The sequence below is a fragment of the Ctenocephalides felis genome, unplaced genomic scaffold, assembly GCF_003426905.1.
Source record: "Ctenocephalides felis isolate EL2017-DRISC unplaced genomic scaffold, ASM342690v1 CF-g0.4_SCAFFOLD_01886, whole genome shotgun sequence".
Taxonomy (NCBI): Eukaryota; Metazoa; Arthropoda; class Insecta; order Siphonaptera; family Pulicidae; genus Ctenocephalides; species Ctenocephalides felis.
The window spans coordinates 52,397,589-52,415,976 of NW_020538040.1; the positions used below are offsets into that span (position 1 = coordinate 52,397,589).

Consider the following 18,388-nt stretch of genomic DNA (forward strand, 5'->3'; position numbering starts at 1 on the left):
TGGACAATCTGTCAAAACAAAAACGTCAAAAGGAGAAATTTCACCCGACAGGTTTACACAATAATAATAATTAGTACACAAATCACAATAATAATAAACGGAATAATTATTTTTTGCAATACACATATTGAATTAAAATTATTGGTATTTTTAATTTTTCTTTTCTTTTGGTTATTTATTTTTGATTATACAATTTCCTGTAGACTTGACGTTCGACGGATAAGTTACACTTTTTTCATTTTTCTTTGATTTTTTCAATCATACTTTCAACAAATGGATATTTTAAAACCAGAATTAGTTTGGATATCAGGTCGATGTTACAGAGTAAATGCAGAACACAACACTGATGCCACAGGACCAGATGTGCTTGAGGAGAATGATTTTTGTGGAATGGGTACCTTTTTCATAAATTATATAATTTTCTCAAAACTGTTATTATATGATCTCTGTATCTTTAAGGTGATGAAGATATAAACAATGATTGCGAAGCAGAATATGCTATTGAAACCCTAGCAAATGGAAACTTCCGTTCGTCTTTCCATGTACCACAGTAAGAAATATTATGCATAACCACATTAAATATCAATTGCTAGGTAGCATTTTTTTACAATACTATAAAAACATTTCCCGCTCTGGCAGTCTGACATCGGGCAGCGCGATGACCATTTTCAATTGAAAATATAGATCAAAATATGTTTCTAATTGAAAATAAGCCCAACTCGGGCACCGCAGTGTGAAATAAAAATGAGAAAAACTCTCACACTACTTCTTCCCTGAACCGAGTTCAAGTTTAACTTATCTCACAGACCTGCCTTTGGGCAGTACTACCCATTATTTGTTATAAAAACATTAATTTGGTATTGAAATGATTATTATGATAAATTGCCTATTGAACTCATCTTATCAAAGATTTGAACTATTTGTAAGATATTGGAAATGATAGTTTTTTTAAACATATATAATTTTTTTTATTTTAGATTTTATTATGCTCAAATAATTGGAGCAAGAGGCGCAGTTCGAAGAAAGATCGAATTAGAAACTCAGACAAAAATATCAATTCCTCGAAAAGGTCAGAGAGGTGATGTAGTAATCACAGGCAACTCTGAAAAAAATGTTTTCAAAGCAAGGCGCAGAATTGATTTAATTGTAATTGCATCTAGAAATAAGCAACCGTTTACTCATTTCTTATCAATTCCGTTTAATTCAGCTGAAATAAAAGATCGGTTTCAGGAATTCAAAGTAAGAAATTTTATTCATTTAGAGTGATTTATTTACATATGAAAGTTGTTGATTATTTTTAGGCACGTATTCTTGAAAACCCACTAATTTTTGTAGATCCAAAAAGTTTTCAAATTCCTGAAAAGTTGCATTTAACTATTGGAACAATGTGCCTTATGGATAATGAGGATAGAGCACTAGCTGCAGAATTATTAAATGAATGCAGAAAATCTGTAATAGAGTAAGTGCCGTTATTTTAAATAAATATAAACTCAATCAAAAGATTACCCATGCGATATGATTGTAGTCCTATTCTTGAAAAACTTGGGCCTATAAAATTGACTTTATCTGGACTAGAAATAATGAATGATGATCCATCAACAGTTGATGTTTTATACGGATGTATTCAAGAGACCCAGTGGAGTAATGATGGCACATTTCAAAATTTATTAGATAAAATTGTTGATTTTTTTTCTAGGAAAGGTATGTTTGAATGTTTTATTATCAACATCAATGAATTTTTTCTAATAATAAATTAAGGTATTTTATGTTGAGTTAAATATGAATTGATAGCGTTTTTCAAACAGGTTTGATACAGAAACAGTATGACCATGTGAAACTTCATGTCACATTACTAAATTCTTTGTTCAGCCAAGACTCGGAGGAGATGGCAAGAAAACCATTTAATGCTTCAATAATATTAAATACATTTGGCTCATATGAATTTGGTTCACAAGAACTTCAAGAAATTCATTTATCACAACGGTATTCAACAGGTTGTGATGGATATTATCAATCCACAATGATACTGCAATGTTGAAATATTATGTAAATATAGACTTTAAAAATTATCAGTTACAATTTAAAATAAATGCATTGTATTTCATTTATACATACAAAGTTATTTTGAAATTAGTAAAATACTTTACTAATTATTTTAAGTATTAAACCAATAAAATATTCTAAATAAACTATACTTAAATAAATAAAATGAAATGATTTGTGTAATAAAATGACGAATTTCATGATAAAGTTGATTTGAATTTTAATCACAGTCTGAAGCTGAACTTCTCAGTTAATAAATATTTCTATTGTGCACATTTAACAAGCGTTTTTATAATATTTCACTATGTGTTTATCTATCAATGTTTTTTTGTTTAAAAGATATATTATGTAGATAATATATTAAATATGGTTTTTGTGCAAAAGATAAAATTTGAATATAAAATACATTGATACATATACACAAATTCATTATTGTTAGCTTATCTTATTATAAGATATAAATCTACAATATATAAAAACTTTTATATCTAAATATTATTTGATTTTAATTTTATCTTTCAGTTTTCACAAAATTTTGATAATATGCAACAGTTAATAAAATTGTAAAGGGTACTTTTGAATGAAATAAATTACCTCCTTTATTCAATAAACTTGATAATTTTAAATATACTCATTTTAAGATCTGTTAAATTATTAAAGGTGTTCAACGGCTATATAAAATATTAGTCAGTCATCCAAACATGTTTCCTGCTTGCGGAAGACAAACCTTAGCATTAACCATTTATAAATTCTACTTTATGGAAATATCAGTTTGTTCACTCCATTACTTGAGCTAATTTGTTTTTACAGAATCTATCACATTGTTGAGTAAGACATCACTTGTTACAATTCCTTTGGAAAACTCTGCATAGAGTTTTTTTGTTTTTGATTCATCATTAAAACTTTCTATTCTTCCCGTAATAGCACCTTTATCGTTAGTCTGATTATCAGAACGTCTAGAACTAACTTTTAGGGAAGATTTCAAGCCAAATAATCGATGAATGTGTGGTTGAATCATAGGAACTATGACTAGGGCTAATAAACCCAGAATATGAAATGATAGATATAAATGCCTGAAATAAATAGATTATATATATATTATATTAAAATCAATAATTTACAAGAAAGTCTGCAAACCCATCTGAGGCAGCCTAATAATTACTTACAAATAAACTCGAACTCCTGCCCAGAATTCCAATAAAACAAATGTAAAAGTAGCATAGGCCATAAATACTCTTGTCACAAGACATGTTAAAATATCATAGAATATTCTTGATCTTTTGTCATTAATAAATAATGGTCTAAAGCAACGTCTCATCTGAGAAATAATAGTCATTATCAGTAATATGCATTTTAAAGAAATAAGTCATGTACTAGACTTACATTTCTGGCAGCTATAGTAAAAAGTGCCCCTGTTGCAAAAGTTAAATAATAACCTGGATAAAAACCATGCCAAAATGCTGAAAGCAAATAAGTCAACGCAGTTCCGTGTTTGGACACCCTGTCATATACAACCATTCGCAACCATTTATTTGTACCCATATTCCAATTAGCTATACTTTCACGAAAGCTTGTTCCAAACTAAAAAAAATAAACAAAGTAGATATTTTAGCCAAACATTGCAAAGGCATAATGCAATTTAAAATATTTAGTTCTAGTGTTTAGTGTTAATTTTAAATAAACTTTTAATCAAAAAATGTAATAGTAGTAAAAATATTCCTTATGTAATGCACAATGATTAGAAAATGGTTCTTTTGAAAGAACAATTACCTCAAACTTCAGAATATTAATATTAGATATACCATCCCATTTAGGATTATTATTTTCATCATATCCATTGAAGCCTAGACCTGAATTGTTACAAATGGCATCTGCTAATATCCATGCATGATAGTATTTAAATCGTACTAGTGTAGTGGACATTATAACATAGACCATTTTTTGAAATATGTTCATATCCACTATAAATTCATCTTCTAAAAATGATTAAAATGAAAGAAAAAAATTAACATATTTTAATACACAAAGTATTCTGATTTTAAGATACTAGTACTAGTAACATTGCACTAACCTTTCAAAGCTTTAATTGGAAACAATGGGAAGAACTTAATAAATATCAGTGCGCATATTGTGCTGACTATCACTTTTTTGAAGACAATGATTATAGGAGAAGGTTCAAGCACAACTTTTCTGCTGTTTGAGTTATTATCTAGACTTGCCTAAAATTTGAATAGCAATTAATTATTAAAGATAAATTAATTATTAAAAATACATAGTAAGGATTTGAGTGTGGAAAATGATTTAATATGTTATCCAATAAATTAACGATTTAATCCGAGATGAAATAAAATATAACAACTATATAAAATTCAATGAATAGTATCTGCTATAACTTGACCCTTTTGCTACAAGCGTAGTCTATATGCGACATTTGGTTTAAAGATTTATCTCTCCGAGTTAAATTACTGAGAATACTAATTCGTTATTATTGTTTTTAGTTCTTTAGAAAAGTAGTTTTTAATTTTTAAATACATATTTATCGGTTTTGATCGGAAAACCGTGAATTATTTTAAACACCCTCGTAGCAAAGTGGTTAATAATAAAATCTCTGTTCATTCTCAGATCCTTGGTATAGAATAAATATACAACTATTTGTATAACAAAAAATACTATAAAATTCGATCTGAGGCATTATCTTTTTGTTGTTTTACAATTTCATTACACATTATCGATTGATTCTCCTACATAAATATATGAATCTACCATCGGCAGAAGTTACGTTTTTTATGTCTATGCATTACAATATTTTGATCTCACACGTACCGTTGATTTCGGTGTAAATTTCAGAACATGGTTTCCATCAATAAAATCAATATAATCTCTATAAAAAACAACTGGTCCAGCCATAAGACCCTGGAAATGGAAGGTGTAACTGAAGAACTCTAGAGCAGTAGGTATTCTGCGAACAGCATGATAATTCTGGTCCTTCGTTAAATCTTTCTGGTCGCGTGCCAGGCCGTCGTGAATGCTGAACGCAAGACTGGTCACCTTCTGAGTAATTACCATAAGGGGACCTGTAAGGTGTTTTTCATTATTATTTTTATTTAAATTAATTTATATTTCATATACCAATTATATGCTAATTAATTTTAATAATAGACATAAAAAATAGCGTGCTGAAAATATCAAAACCATTATTTCGATCTATTTATAACCCGTAGTCGTGAGATGCGAATTAGTGCAATGAAAAAAATTGAGGCTACATAAATAGAAATGTGGATAGTAATGATACTATAGTGGTGCATGGTTTCGTACCCTAAGGCAAAAAACTTTGAATTTTTTTATAGCAATCGCGCTGCGTAGTTGTTTTAGTGACGTAATATTGAAGCGCGTAGGCGCCGCGCCATAGTCTAACGGTTAAACATTATCAATCTTGGTATGAAAACCCATAGAAATGCAAACAAGATTTATACTTATTATTATAATCTCTAAAAAATATCTGATAATTTGATGCGCTTATGTCTAATGATCACTTTTGACCGCCAAATGGCATTGTTTAAGTCTACTTTCATTGGATCTCTAAAACCACTGGTCCTGCCTTCCCATAAATTGTATCAGTTATCATTCTATCAATACGCGTAGAATGTTTTCTAAATCATACAAATCGGACGCTCCGTTATCTCAAAAACTGAATTACGATTTTGGCACTTTTTGCCCGTATCTTCGAAACGGCTAGACCTGCCAAAAACTAATCAGCACCTCTCCTTATTAATAGGAATCGAATGTTTTTTAAGTCATTTAAATAGGTTCATCCGTGCTCTCAAAATCGTCGACAAAAATTGTATTCAAACACACACACGCACATCCATTGTTTCTAAGGTATACCAAAATGTTCAGAAACCTTTGAAACGTGAAGATATGAAAATTTCCATGTTCGATTTTTTTGCGATTACTATAACTTACCCTACAGATAGTTAATAAATGTATCTGATTTATTTTTAATTTTTTATATTTATCAGTTATTCATTTCATAACAGTATAAGAAGAAAAAAAAATTCTTTTTTATAATTTATTCGATCATTTCAAGATAAAGTGCATATACTTTGTGGAATCGAATTTCAATATACTCCATTTTTTCAATTTATTAAAATTTTTTTCGGGCACGAATTTTTTAGAACTTCGTAAAATTACTCGTCGAGGAAGGAAAATCAATATTTTGCAAATTAGAAAACGGAATATTTTATATATATATATATATATATATATATATATATATTCAAGTTATATATCAAGTTATATATCTACATATTTTCTTAGAAAACTGATGCAATCTCAGAAAATATAATCACAAAAAGTAGTTTAGATGAAAATCTCATTATTATTGAAATTGATAGTATGGAAGGCTTTTCATATTGAGTAATATCTATTTTTCTTTATAATACTTTTATTTCTCATTGCAAATAAAATTATCAGCATATATTATATATAGAGAGATAGACGGTTTATTCGGTTTTCGACTTTCTAAATAGCCATATGGTCTCATCTTACAAAAAACTTATGTAGCTCGCAAGAAAGCTTAATATCAGAGATATAAAAGTTTCTTTGGAGAATTGCAATATTTTCAAAAACCAGGCACATCCCGTCCAATGCTGCAACTTATATAATTTAAATATACATTTTTACAATAATAAACTAATACCGAAGATAATGACAATTTATCGCTAATGCAGAGTATAAATAATAATATGAGAAGCAAATATAATTATCAAGTTGTATCGCCCCTATATGGGAAAAAATTACACAACTAAGTATATAGTAAATAAATTACTGATTGCTATATTTTTTTATTTAGAAAAACTTATGTTCAATAAATTATATGGAAAAATAAATATGTCCCATTACAAATTGCAACATGTTTCTAATCTTAATAGTGTAGAAAAATTAATACCATGCTTGTTAGTACAATCATATTTTCACGGTAACAATTTACTGACTAACTGAAACATAGTTTTTCATAGAAAAAAAACTAATAATTGTTATAATGTTCAGAAGATGTAAGATAAAATTACAAATAAAACAAAAATTATGAGAGTGATAACTTACCTGTAATGTCTAAGGTGTATGATCCGTAATCATAATACTGTCTGTGCATGTGAACAAATGATAAATATAGCAAAGCAGCGCCGAGGACTAGTCTACAAATGTATAAAATTCATAATTGCAGAATAAACTAATATGAATTGAGAATTATGGTCAAAACATTTAAGAATCATATAGTCAATCGTATTTTCGTAAGGAACGAAATAAAATTGACCGATATTATTTTATATAACAAATGTTATGATCCATCAAAATAAAAATGTATAAAGTTTTATTAAATATATATTTGATTTTTTTTTTAAATATTTCTAATAAAATTCTAATGTTTATTATAACCTGAAAATAATATATTGATTGGTTTTAAAGACGATTCAATAAAACTGCGATGATGCATTGAGAAAAAAAATGTGCAGTGGTACATGCCGCGTAAAAAGTGAAAAATCAAATTGCATCTTTATAAAAACAGGTTTCAGAATATAAATTTACCTTTGTACGATATTGGGATTTTGAGTTCGAATTATGATGTACGATAAGGCGGGAAGACCAGCAATGTGGAAGGCGTGTCTGAAAAGAAAGATTACATTTAGCAATCATTAATTTACTTCATTTAAAATAGATATATAGTAACAATATAGCAGTTTAAGAGTTTTAAACAAATTCAAAACGTGAAAGCATAAAATTCACGAGCCTGAATATATGATTCTAAGGCTCGTGAATTTTATCGAATATTGAACATTCAACAAAATTTATTAATTTCTTTGCAATATTGAGTAAGTGCATATCAATTAATATTGCATAATTTCTGTCATATTACAAAACGTTATATTTTGGCATTAGAAAATAAAATATTTTGATATTCAGAGTCGCGTGTTTAAAACTTATCAAATTTATATTAACAAACCTAAATTATCAGTTGGAAAGGCTCAGCTAATCAATTCAATGACATCAATAATATAACCACCGAAAATCTTAAAAAATTAAACACAATTGAAATGATAGGAAAGGTAAGTTTAGAAGATGACTATGTTTGCTTCCCTGGAGTTTTTAGCCACGTGCATTAACTTCAATCTACACCATATTTTATTCGACAAATATTCGAAAGAAGTATGTACTATCAATGATAAAATATAAATGTAGAATCATCGATATTTTATCATTTAATAGTTTCAGATGTACGCGCCGCCCTTAGTACAACCTGGCGCCCCCATAAAGCGGCGCGTTCCACAGGTTGAAAACCGCTGATATAAAGCAAAGAACTAGTAATAGGTAAATTATGTAATATTTAAAAAGTATTTATTGCAATAAGTACTTACGATCCGAAGCAAAAATATCCAAAGAATAGCCCTAATGATAATCCAAATGCATGGCGTACTGCTGCACTTGCCTTGGAGGAGTGAAGAGTTGTGCGGAGGAAAGATGCCAGGAATAATGCCAACAGTTGAGATGTTATAAAATTTACCTGAACCGAAACAATAAACATCAACAACATCGTAATAATATGCAGTATTTTCTAATTAGTTTTCGATATGGAATACATTTATATTAAGTCCGATGCACACGGCTTAAGTATTTCTTGTAACTGTAAGGTTTTATCGTAAGGCGAGCGTACTTAAATGTAAAATTTGACTCTAGCATTTTATTATTTTTTATTATTATTTAATTTAATTCTCATAAATATGAGAAAAGATCATCATATGGATTTAGCCTAATCGCACACGATACATATATGTTTATTGTTTACATTCCAATACAATAGTTTCATTGTACACGCTCACCTTACGATAGAAACTTGACCGAAAATATGTAACAAGAAATGCGCCGCACTTTATATAAACAAAACTTATGATAGAGATTTTTGCCTGCCCTATTAAATTTATTTGAGAAGTAAACGACATAAATGCACATTGCTTAACCATTACAAAACAATAATTTCCTTCGACGTCGAATACTATCAATGTTTCGTAAAATGCTTATAGTTACATTCGAACATAATTTACTGAAATATTGAATTGAACGTCATATACTACGTACGTCTTATATTGTGAGAATAAAAATAAACTAAATCTAAATTCGATGTTTCTTAATTATCAAAAAATACGTTCCCAGGATAAGACATAAATTTAAATAAGCTATATAAGTTTGTAAATATTTTGGTTTTGCCTAAATAAATTACTAAAAAATATATATTCATAAATTTAACTATAAAAGAAATTTTATAGTTTCCCCACATCAAAGCGTATTCATAACTCACTTCACTAGTCTAAACAGCAGCTGTGTATGAAATAAACTAAAATATTATGCAAATATTTACAGAAAAAAAGCATACAGGGAAAAATGTTTGAATGTATTGTAATTCAAATATTCAACTTCAAATATTCAACCTCAAATTCATTCAGAATTTTATGTAAAAAACGTTCAACATTACTTTTTTAAAAACTAGCAATCACCTTGATTCTTACGACGTCGATATCAGGAGTTGTTACTTCCGTTGTTAGTTTTTTTGGTCGTGAGCACTGTTGTATAGTTTACGAGACCTTAATATAATTTTTATGTACACGTTATTCAATTGTTTTATAAGATGAATTGTTATTTTTAAGTTAGATACAACAGTTTTTTTATATAACCTTTAAGAAAGCCTACATGTGAGTGGTTTTAAAAGGACCAAATGAACCTTTACCCTGGTTATAGATATAAAAAATAAAAAATAGCAAAGAAAAATGTATCTTTTGCTAACAAAATATTAAGCAATTTTCAAAAAAAAATAAAAATAAAAATAAAATAAGATGTTTTAACTCTGCTGATGAATACTTCTGACGAAATACCAGATAATATACAAAGTTATTTTTTGTAAAATACACCCGTAAAATTTATATTTTGCATTAATTGAATATTGTAGCTATTATTTTGTAAAATCTCTTCAAAATTAATAATAAGACATTGAATGTGTTCGTCCTCTAGCTGTCCCATTTTACCCCGCCTATGGGTAAGAAGAATCCAGGTTGACAAAAACAACATATGTCTACAATGATGATTTAGCTGGGAATTTACTGATCATAGTCAGATAATTATTTGCTTGATATGCAATATTTCTTGCAATATAATTGGTTTAGCTTTCACAATATAATAGCTTAAAATCAAATTTGACTATCGTGCCCTACCTTTGTTAGTACAGAATGTGTAATAATAAATTCATCAAATAGTTATAGGCGAACCACTGAATTGCCTTCTGAAAAGGCACGTAGTTAAGTCCACTCATTAAAACAACTTAAATGACTCCTTAAGTTCTGATCGCTGTTTAAATAAAATCCATAAAATACATGCTATATTCTATATATGTTATTATTTTAGTATCAGAAATATTTCCAAGTAAGAACATTATGTGGTTCTAGAGCACAGATATCGTCTCTGAATCTGACAAATATTATTATGAAATTAAATAAATAAATATATAGAAATCCGCGCTCATGCAAAATACGATGATTACATCAAATGATGTCATTGTTTGAATTGAATTGGCTAGAAACGTAATTCAAACAAGATTAAAGCATCGATGTAGTATATAGAGCGCCACACCTTGCGATAAATAAAGTGAGCAGTTGACAAAAATATAAGTCAAAATGAATTATTTAAAAAAAGTTTGAACGCTTATACTGTATTAGACTCAAAGTAAAAGCAAATGAGGAAATACGCATCATTTACACTTACAAACCCACATGTATGTATATGCACTACATATGAAAATAATTTTGAATTATTCATTTTAAAACTGACTTTATTCAATATTTTCTATTTGTGGCTTTATCCGGTAAACCGCACCTTATGTGAAAATAATGATGATTTGTTTAGTATACTGACCTCTTTCTCTCTATGTAAGTTGACAAGTTTGATTTAAAATATAGTATTTTCTCTACTAAAAACTCTAGAAAAAAACTTGCGTCTAAATAAAATATTAAAATAAATTGAACGTGGCTCACTAAAGTGCGAGCTGCACATATCCGCTGCACAAATATTAATTATAAAATAAGAGCTTATTTTTACGACTTCTCAAAGGTGTCACGAGTCAAAGCGTATGCTAAGTTCTCATATAGTTTTCTTATACAATTGTTAATATACATTTTCACAAGTCAGAGGTACGAGGTTCGATATCGGACTCGTGCATCCTAATGTCAAGTAGTAGTGACATCAGCTTTTACTTGGAAATATAAATAGCGATATGTTTCCAAGTTGCAAATAGCTCTTAGACGGTATTGTTGCATCAATAAAAAAATCGGTATTACAGAAATTGTAATAATAAAACTCATCACATACACAGAGACAGAACAATTTTTTGGGTTGCCATCTATAAAACTTATAATGGATTTTTTGTTAAAAGAAGTAATATTGCAAAATCATATTAAGTTAAGATCAAGAGTTCTGGATTTGTGATATATTTTGTTATTTTGTAAAACTTTCAAATTCTGAAGAATTTTGTAAAATCATCACAATAGCTTATAGGACGCTTAAGTACTGATCACTGTTCAAATAATATTATGAAATCCACTTAAATATAAATTATTAGAATTGTGCAACTGCTACACAATTTATTCAAACTAATTGATAATATCTAATAATTATCTAAAAATAATGATTACAGAAACTGCATTGGATATGGGCTCGTTCAATTATTTTATATTTTTTGCACGTTAAATTTTGCTTGAATATAAAGTTAGAACCATTTTTACATATGCATAATTCTTTTCCTAGTAGAATTATTCCAAAAATTAAAACTCTTGGCTATTTCGGTCAGATCGAGAAGTAAAAAGAAGGTGAACAGAACGTTAACGATATTAGATGCATTTACTAGAAATTATTCAGCTGATCATCCAATTACTATTGCACCTTATTGAAATAATAACTAAAACTAGTGGTGTATGGCATCGTACCTTAAGGCAAATTGCTAGAACTTCTCGTACCGTAATGAAATATTTGAGGAATATTAAATGTTTTCGGATATATCATTATAAATAATGTAACTTTTATTATTCGTATTTCATAGACAAAATCTAAAAGTCTATGAATTGGACGATAACGTTTATATAAGTTTACATGCAAAGTAAATGAACAAAAATTGATCTCTACCGAAGAGGAGTTAGTTAGAATGAAGTAAGGATCTTGTTTCATATTTCTAAGAATTATATAAACTGAATTGCAAAATTAAAATTATTTATTTCAAGTATATATTATTAAAAGATATTTTTTAGAAACGAAAAAAAATGAATTAAAAAACTTTTTCTTTCCTCAAAAACAACGCGTTTCGTTAATATAAATAAAATGTATTTTGAATAATTCAAATCGGATGCTTCGTTCTCTCGAAGCCGTTTTTCACACATTTAGCTTCATATTTCCAGAATGTCTGAACCTGTCTTTGCCGAAAACTAATCAGCACATCTCCCAAACAGTAGGAATCGAACATTTTTTTGAATTATTCAATTTGGTTGATCTGTCAGAAAACATTAAAATATTGAAAAATACTCGAAATATGAGCAGAAGAGTCGCACCGGCGCGCTGTCTTTGCCTACTAAAGCCAGAAATAACCGAAGTGTGATGAACAAACGACAAACTTTGCATGCAAAACAGTTTCGCATTTCCTGCAAAGCGATTCTTAACGATTAAATTTAATTAGTTTTATTATGAAATGTATTTCACATTCCACAATGTGGCACATGGTGTTATCGTTTTTTATATGATACGTGCTACATTTAATTTATAAATAGGTACATAGTCATTTGAAAACGATATGAACGCATTATCATTCATAAATATTTTTACGATAGAGCTAAAATATCGTTGATCAGATAATCATTTAATGATAATAGCATAAATTTAATACTTATTATTTTTATTGGATTCTTGATATTACTAAAATAGCGGTTGTTTATTATGTTCAACAATATAGAAAACAAGTTCTAGATAAAAAAAATATGCTAATAAAAAGTCAGACGATTTGCTCATTTATTATTCATCAGAAATATTGTGGGTGATGATTTAAAATGCAAATATACTATTTATTTCTATGCAGTATCATCATGACATGATTATGCACGAAATAAATGAATGAATTATATTTATAGAAATATTAGTGAATTATTAAAAATGATTTAATTTAAATTGAAAAGAAAAACAGAAGTGCGTATGTGAGAAGAAAATTACAAACGTAACAAAATATATAAATAGTAAGTAATCAGAAAACTAAAATTCACGGACAAGTGTCACAGTATATTTTGTATCTAATTACGAATTTTATAATTGCATGTAGAATTTCTATGTTACTTACAAGCAAATATTAACATACAAAATATTTTTATGCTGAACTAATCATTTAAATGACGACTGTTTCTTATATACTGTGATAATATGATTGTTAAGATCTCATATCATGTATACAAAATTTTAGTACATATTTGATGTAACAGTTTTAGGTTGAAGTATATAGACCAAGAGCCAGTGAACCTTTTGAATAACGGTGTTCCTGTAAGGCTGAAAATTTTTGTACAGGTGATTCTTAACGTGCTAAGTACGGAAACGACGGTCTGGCAGGTTTTAGCCCTGCACATCATGGTCGTCCAGGCGTTTGAAAGTGTAAAAAATACCCGAAAATTAAACTTGTTCCTGTAAGGTTCAAATTTTTATACGACGTAATTCACTCATTGAGAAGTTCGAAAATCAATCTGCCAGACCATTTCGACCTGCACAAGTACCTGCCCGACGAGCCGGAAAGTGAGCAAAAAATGCCCCAAAATAAACTTTGTCCTGTAAAGCTGGAATTTACATATGTGTTTATCTAAGCAATTCGAAAAAGGTCTGTGCAATTGCCAGACCATTCTGGCTAGCATAAGCCCTTGCCAGACGAGGGCAAAAATGCTATGGCGGGAGGACGAGTAATAGGCTTTGCGTGAAAACTTAGCATATATTCAAACGATATTATGAGAAATTACAATTTATATAAAATATTACAAATTTAAAAAAGTCTGTGCAATTGCCAGACCATTCTGGCTGGCATAAGCCCTTGCCAGACGAGGGCAAAAATGCTATGGCGGGAGGGCGAGTAATAGGCGTTGCGTGAAAACTTAGCATATATTCAAACTATATTATGAGAAATTACAATTTATATAAAATATTACAAATTGCATCCTCCTCAGCAATACGAAAAGGATGTTGTGATATTATTTCAAAAATTGAAGAAGGAACGGTATCTCCCACGAACCTATTGAAATCAAATATTTTTTCAATCAATATCCAGCCAGTATTTTGAGGTTTAAGAATTGTTGGTACTTTTAAATGACTATTTGAAAACTATATCTACTCGTGCGGCATGTGCTGCCATTATTTTTTTGAAATATTACCAAATGTTTTTGGTATATTTTTCATTGAATGCAGTAAATAAAATCCATCGAAAACAACAGCATCATACCAAATTGTTTCGTAATCAGTTATATTTAGTTTCGTTATCAGTTGCTTGTAAGACTTCAATCATTGCTGATTTCGCGGTTTTATAGATAGTTCCATCTGTGTGGCAAAGTGACATTAAAACTAGTTGGTATTCGTATTTTGCCTTGAGGCAAGTTACATAAACTTCCCGACTTAATCAATAAAAAATAAATTAATTTATGAGTGATTAAAAGTATTACGAGTGGATTTATTGCAGATAATTGAAAACGAACGAACACGACGTTAACTCGGGGTATTTTCTAAAAGCAAAGAACCAGTTTTCGTAAGATTTCAATGGTTCAGTATGTTCATTAAGACCAAGTACTCTGACGTTATACCAAGTAAATTGTCTAAGTTTAATTTTAACAAATGTGAAATTAACTACTTATTTTCTCAAACTTTGATAAATTTTTAAAATTAAACTACTTGTCGTAATGCGGTAATATCTCACTAAATTCTATAAGACCATGATATATATATCCCCCAAAAAAATTCCATGAAAATCGGCTTAAATTTTGTTTTCAACAGTTCATTACAAGAAAACGGCTCGGTAGATTTTCACCTAAAACTAATCAGTATCATTCCCAACTAATATCTTTCGAACAGTTTTTTGATGTTTTAAAATCAATTCGGTGGTATGAGCTTAAATGTGGACGAAAAGTTTAACAATTTCTCCAAATTACAAAGAAACGGCAGATCGTCGCACTAAACAGACAAACGATAGTCCTCATCGAGGTACATCAAATGGCTTTTGAATTTCTGAAATGAGTTCAGGCGTTTTTGAGCAAACGTCGATAAAAGGTCTAATTTTGATAAATGCCAAAAAAGCGATATTATTTTTTGCAAATTTTGATGAATTTTTAAATCGGTCCAGTCGTTTTTGAGAAAACGTCGATTTACTTACAGAAAAAAATCTGTTCACACATACATACTTTTTCCAAATTTGGTCTCATTCGATTCAGAATGGCTTGAAACGTCGAGAAAACATAAAATTAACGAATCAGATTTTTTGATGAAAACAAACTTTTTCGGGAAGCTAACAATTGTAATGGGATATGATAATATTTTTTCAAGATCAATATTTTATTGGATTTATCGCGCTAATAGGCGACCAACCAAATCACGTTGGACACGAATTTCGTGAATTTTATTATTAGCTTTAATAGGTTTCTTCTTTTTTTCTGAAGAAGAAATTCATAATTTTTGCCTGTGAATTTTTTTCTTCAAATCTCTTACCCTCCGTTGAACATTCAGAAATGAATGTTTTTTTCCAATTTTCACCTATTTTCATAAAATTCAATAGCTACTCAATAGAAGCCTGAATTGAAGTATTAATTAGCTATATATCTGATAATGATGATTAATTCATGATGATATATATTTCATTGTAACTAATTAAATTTATTTTGACCATAATTTGTAATTTCTTATAATATAGTTTGAATATATGCTAAGTTTTCACGCAACGCCTATTATTTGCCCTCCCGCCATAGCATTTTTGCCCTCGTCTGGCAAGGGCTTATGCTAGCCAGAATGGTATGGCAATTGCACAGACCTTTTTAAATTTGTAATATTTTATATAAATTGTAATTTCTCATAATATAGTTTGAATATATGCTAAGTTTTCACGCAACGCCTATTACTCGCCCTCCCGCCATAGCATTTTTGCCCTCGTCTGGCAAGGGCTTATGCCAGCCAGAATGGTCTGGCAATTGCACAGACTTTTCCTCCCGCCATAGCATTTTTGCCCTCGTCTGGCAAGGGCTTATGCTAGCCAGAATGGTCTGGCAATTGCACAGACCTTTTTCGAATTGCTTAGATAAACACATATGTAAATTCCAGCTTTACAGGACAAAGTTTATTTTGGGGCATTTTTTGCTCACTTTCCGGCTCGTCGGGCAGGTACTTGTGCAGTCGAAATGGTCTGGCAGATTGATTTTCGAACTTCTCAATGAGTGAATTACGTCGTATAAAAATTTGAACCTTACAGGAACAAGTTTAATTTTCGGGTATTTTTTACACTTTCAAACGCCTGGACGACCATGATGTGCAGGGCTAAAACCTGCCAGACCGTCGTTTCCGTACTAACACATATGTAAATTCCAGCTTTACAGGACAAAGTTTATTTTGGGGCATTTTTTGCTCACTTTCCGGCTCGTCTGGCAGGTACTTGTGCAGGTCGAAATGGTCTGGCAGATTGATTTTCGAACTTCTCAATGAGTGAATTACGTCGTATAAAAATTTGAACCTTACAGGAACAAGTTTAATTTTCGGGTATTTTTTACACTTTCAAACGCCTGGACGACCATGATGTGCAGGGCTAAAACCTGCCAGACCGTCGTTTCCGTACTTAGCACGTTAAGAATCACCTGTACAAAAATTTTCAGCCTTACAGGAACACCGTTTTCAAAAGGTTCACTGGCTCTCAGTCTAATAAAACTGAAAATGTAATGCAATGATGTTGTATATGTTACTTTTCTCAAACAATGAGTAATATTAATAGAAATAGATCGTTATACAAAGTTTTATCAAAATCGTCAAAATAAACTTACAATTAGTTCAAAATTTAATTATGAGGAAACAGCCTGTTTGATCTTTAACAACAACTTATCAACGCGAATCCCAACCAATATCTTTCGAACAGTTTTTGAATTTTTAAAATCGATTAAAAGTGAACGAAAAAATTTACGGTCCCCTGCTAATTACAAAGAAAAAACTTGGCCGATCGTCGCGAAAAACTAGCAAGCTACATCGATAAGATTTTAAATCGGTCCAGTCGTTATTGAAAAAAATGTCGACGAAAGATCAAATTTTTATTAGCATATTTTTTTTATCTAGAACTTGTTTTGTTTTATTCCTGAACATAATAAACCACCGCTATTACACACACACAAATATCTTTTCCAAATTTGGTCTCACTCGATTCAAAATTACTTGAAAATACTTCGGGAAGTTAAAAAATTATTGTCATAGTTTCTTGATCTCAAAATAGCTCTGTGCTTAAAAAAGTTTGAAATGTTTCAAAGCAATGTGAATATAATATTATTGCACAAGTTAGTTAACTCATCGCCATGCAAAATTCTAATTATTGAAAATAGTATATAATTTAATTATTGAAACACGTATGCATCGCTAATGTGTTTCGCATACTTTTGCACAATGTACGGAAAAGGAAAGATATTATGTAAATGATCGTATGATTTTGTTACGTTATCTCGCACCTGTCGTGAATTGATAATAACATTTTGGAAAGATATTAAGATAAATGCTAGAATTCGTCAAAACATAGATGTGGACATTGAAATTTGAATTTAACTTTCGATGAGGTGTGAGAATAAAACACGTTAATTGCGATTAGATTAGCAATAATTACTATAATTAGTTGACACTAACAGAAGAAAATATAATGGAGGTATCTTATCTGAAGTATATATTTAAAATTATCACATTCTATAATAAAGAATATCAAAAATGTTTCATTATCAGACATTCCTAATTAATTTCTGGAAAGTTTAATTTTTCGGAAATCTTTATGTATCATGTATGTAGTGATAGTATGCGCGTGCCAATAAGCAGTACAAATTTCGCAGCTCTACATTATAATTATAGAACAAAATATTGTAAAATCTATACAAATTACTATATATACTAAAACATAAGTTTTCATTAATCCTGTGTCTAACAAATATTATTTTGAGAATGGTTGGCAAAACATTTTCCTTATCAATAATTGCTTAATGACTAGGTTTATAAAGTTAAGTACGCTTGGGTCCAGTTT

General features: G+C 29.5%; 2 protein-coding genes across 2 annotated transcripts in view; one reads left to right on the plus strand and one right to left on the minus strand.

Annotated features, from left to right (window-relative positions):
- Positions 1–91: 91 nt before the first annotated feature.
- Positions 92–2,038, plus strand: LOC113375082 (activating signal cointegrator 1 complex subunit 1). Its single transcript, XM_026615030.1, has 6 exons — positions 92–394; positions 460–550; positions 978–1,239; positions 1,302–1,459; positions 1,526–1,701; positions 1,806–2,038. Exons 1-6 carry the CDS (start codon positions 274–276, stop codon positions 2,036–2,038), a joined length of 1,041 nt encoding a protein of 346 aa, XP_026470815.1. The 5' UTR covers positions 92–273.
- A 581-nt stretch (positions 2,039–2,619) lies between these two features.
- Positions 2,620–18,388, minus strand: part of LOC113377519 (lysophospholipid acyltransferase 1) — a 42,607-nt gene continuing 26,838 nt past the window's right edge. Inside the window, exons 2-10 of the mRNA XM_026617871.1 lie at positions 8,457–8,602; positions 7,630–7,707; positions 7,147–7,238; positions 4,867–5,117; positions 4,115–4,262; positions 3,814–4,019; positions 3,427–3,624; positions 3,210–3,361; positions 2,620–3,116 (exon numbers count right to left, since the gene is read on the minus strand). Of these exons, the coding sequence (XP_026473656.1) occupies positions 2,837–3,116; positions 3,210–3,361; positions 3,427–3,624; positions 3,814–4,019; positions 4,115–4,262; positions 4,867–5,117; positions 7,147–7,238; positions 7,630–7,707; positions 8,457–8,602 (1,551 nt within the window). The 3' untranslated portion in view covers positions 2,620–2,836. The remainder of the gene's footprint in view (positions 3,117–3,209; positions 3,362–3,426; positions 3,625–3,813; positions 4,020–4,114; positions 4,263–4,866; positions 5,118–7,146; positions 7,239–7,629; positions 7,708–8,456; positions 8,603–18,388) is intronic.

Excerpts from the sequence above, each read along its gene's own strand:
- LOC113375082 (XM_026615030.1), top strand. The coding sequence starts at position 274 with ATGGATATTTTAAAACCAGAATTAGTTTGGATATCAGGTCGATGTTAC. Across the intron at positions 1,240-1,301 it reads ATCGGTTTCAGGAATTCAAA|GCACGTATTCTTGAAAACCC; the intron begins GTAAGAAATTTT and ends GATTATTTTTAG. Across the intron at positions 1,460-1,525 it reads TGCAGAAAATCTGTAATAGA|TCCTATTCTTGAAAAACTTG; the intron begins GTAAGTGCCGTT and ends ATATGATTGTAG.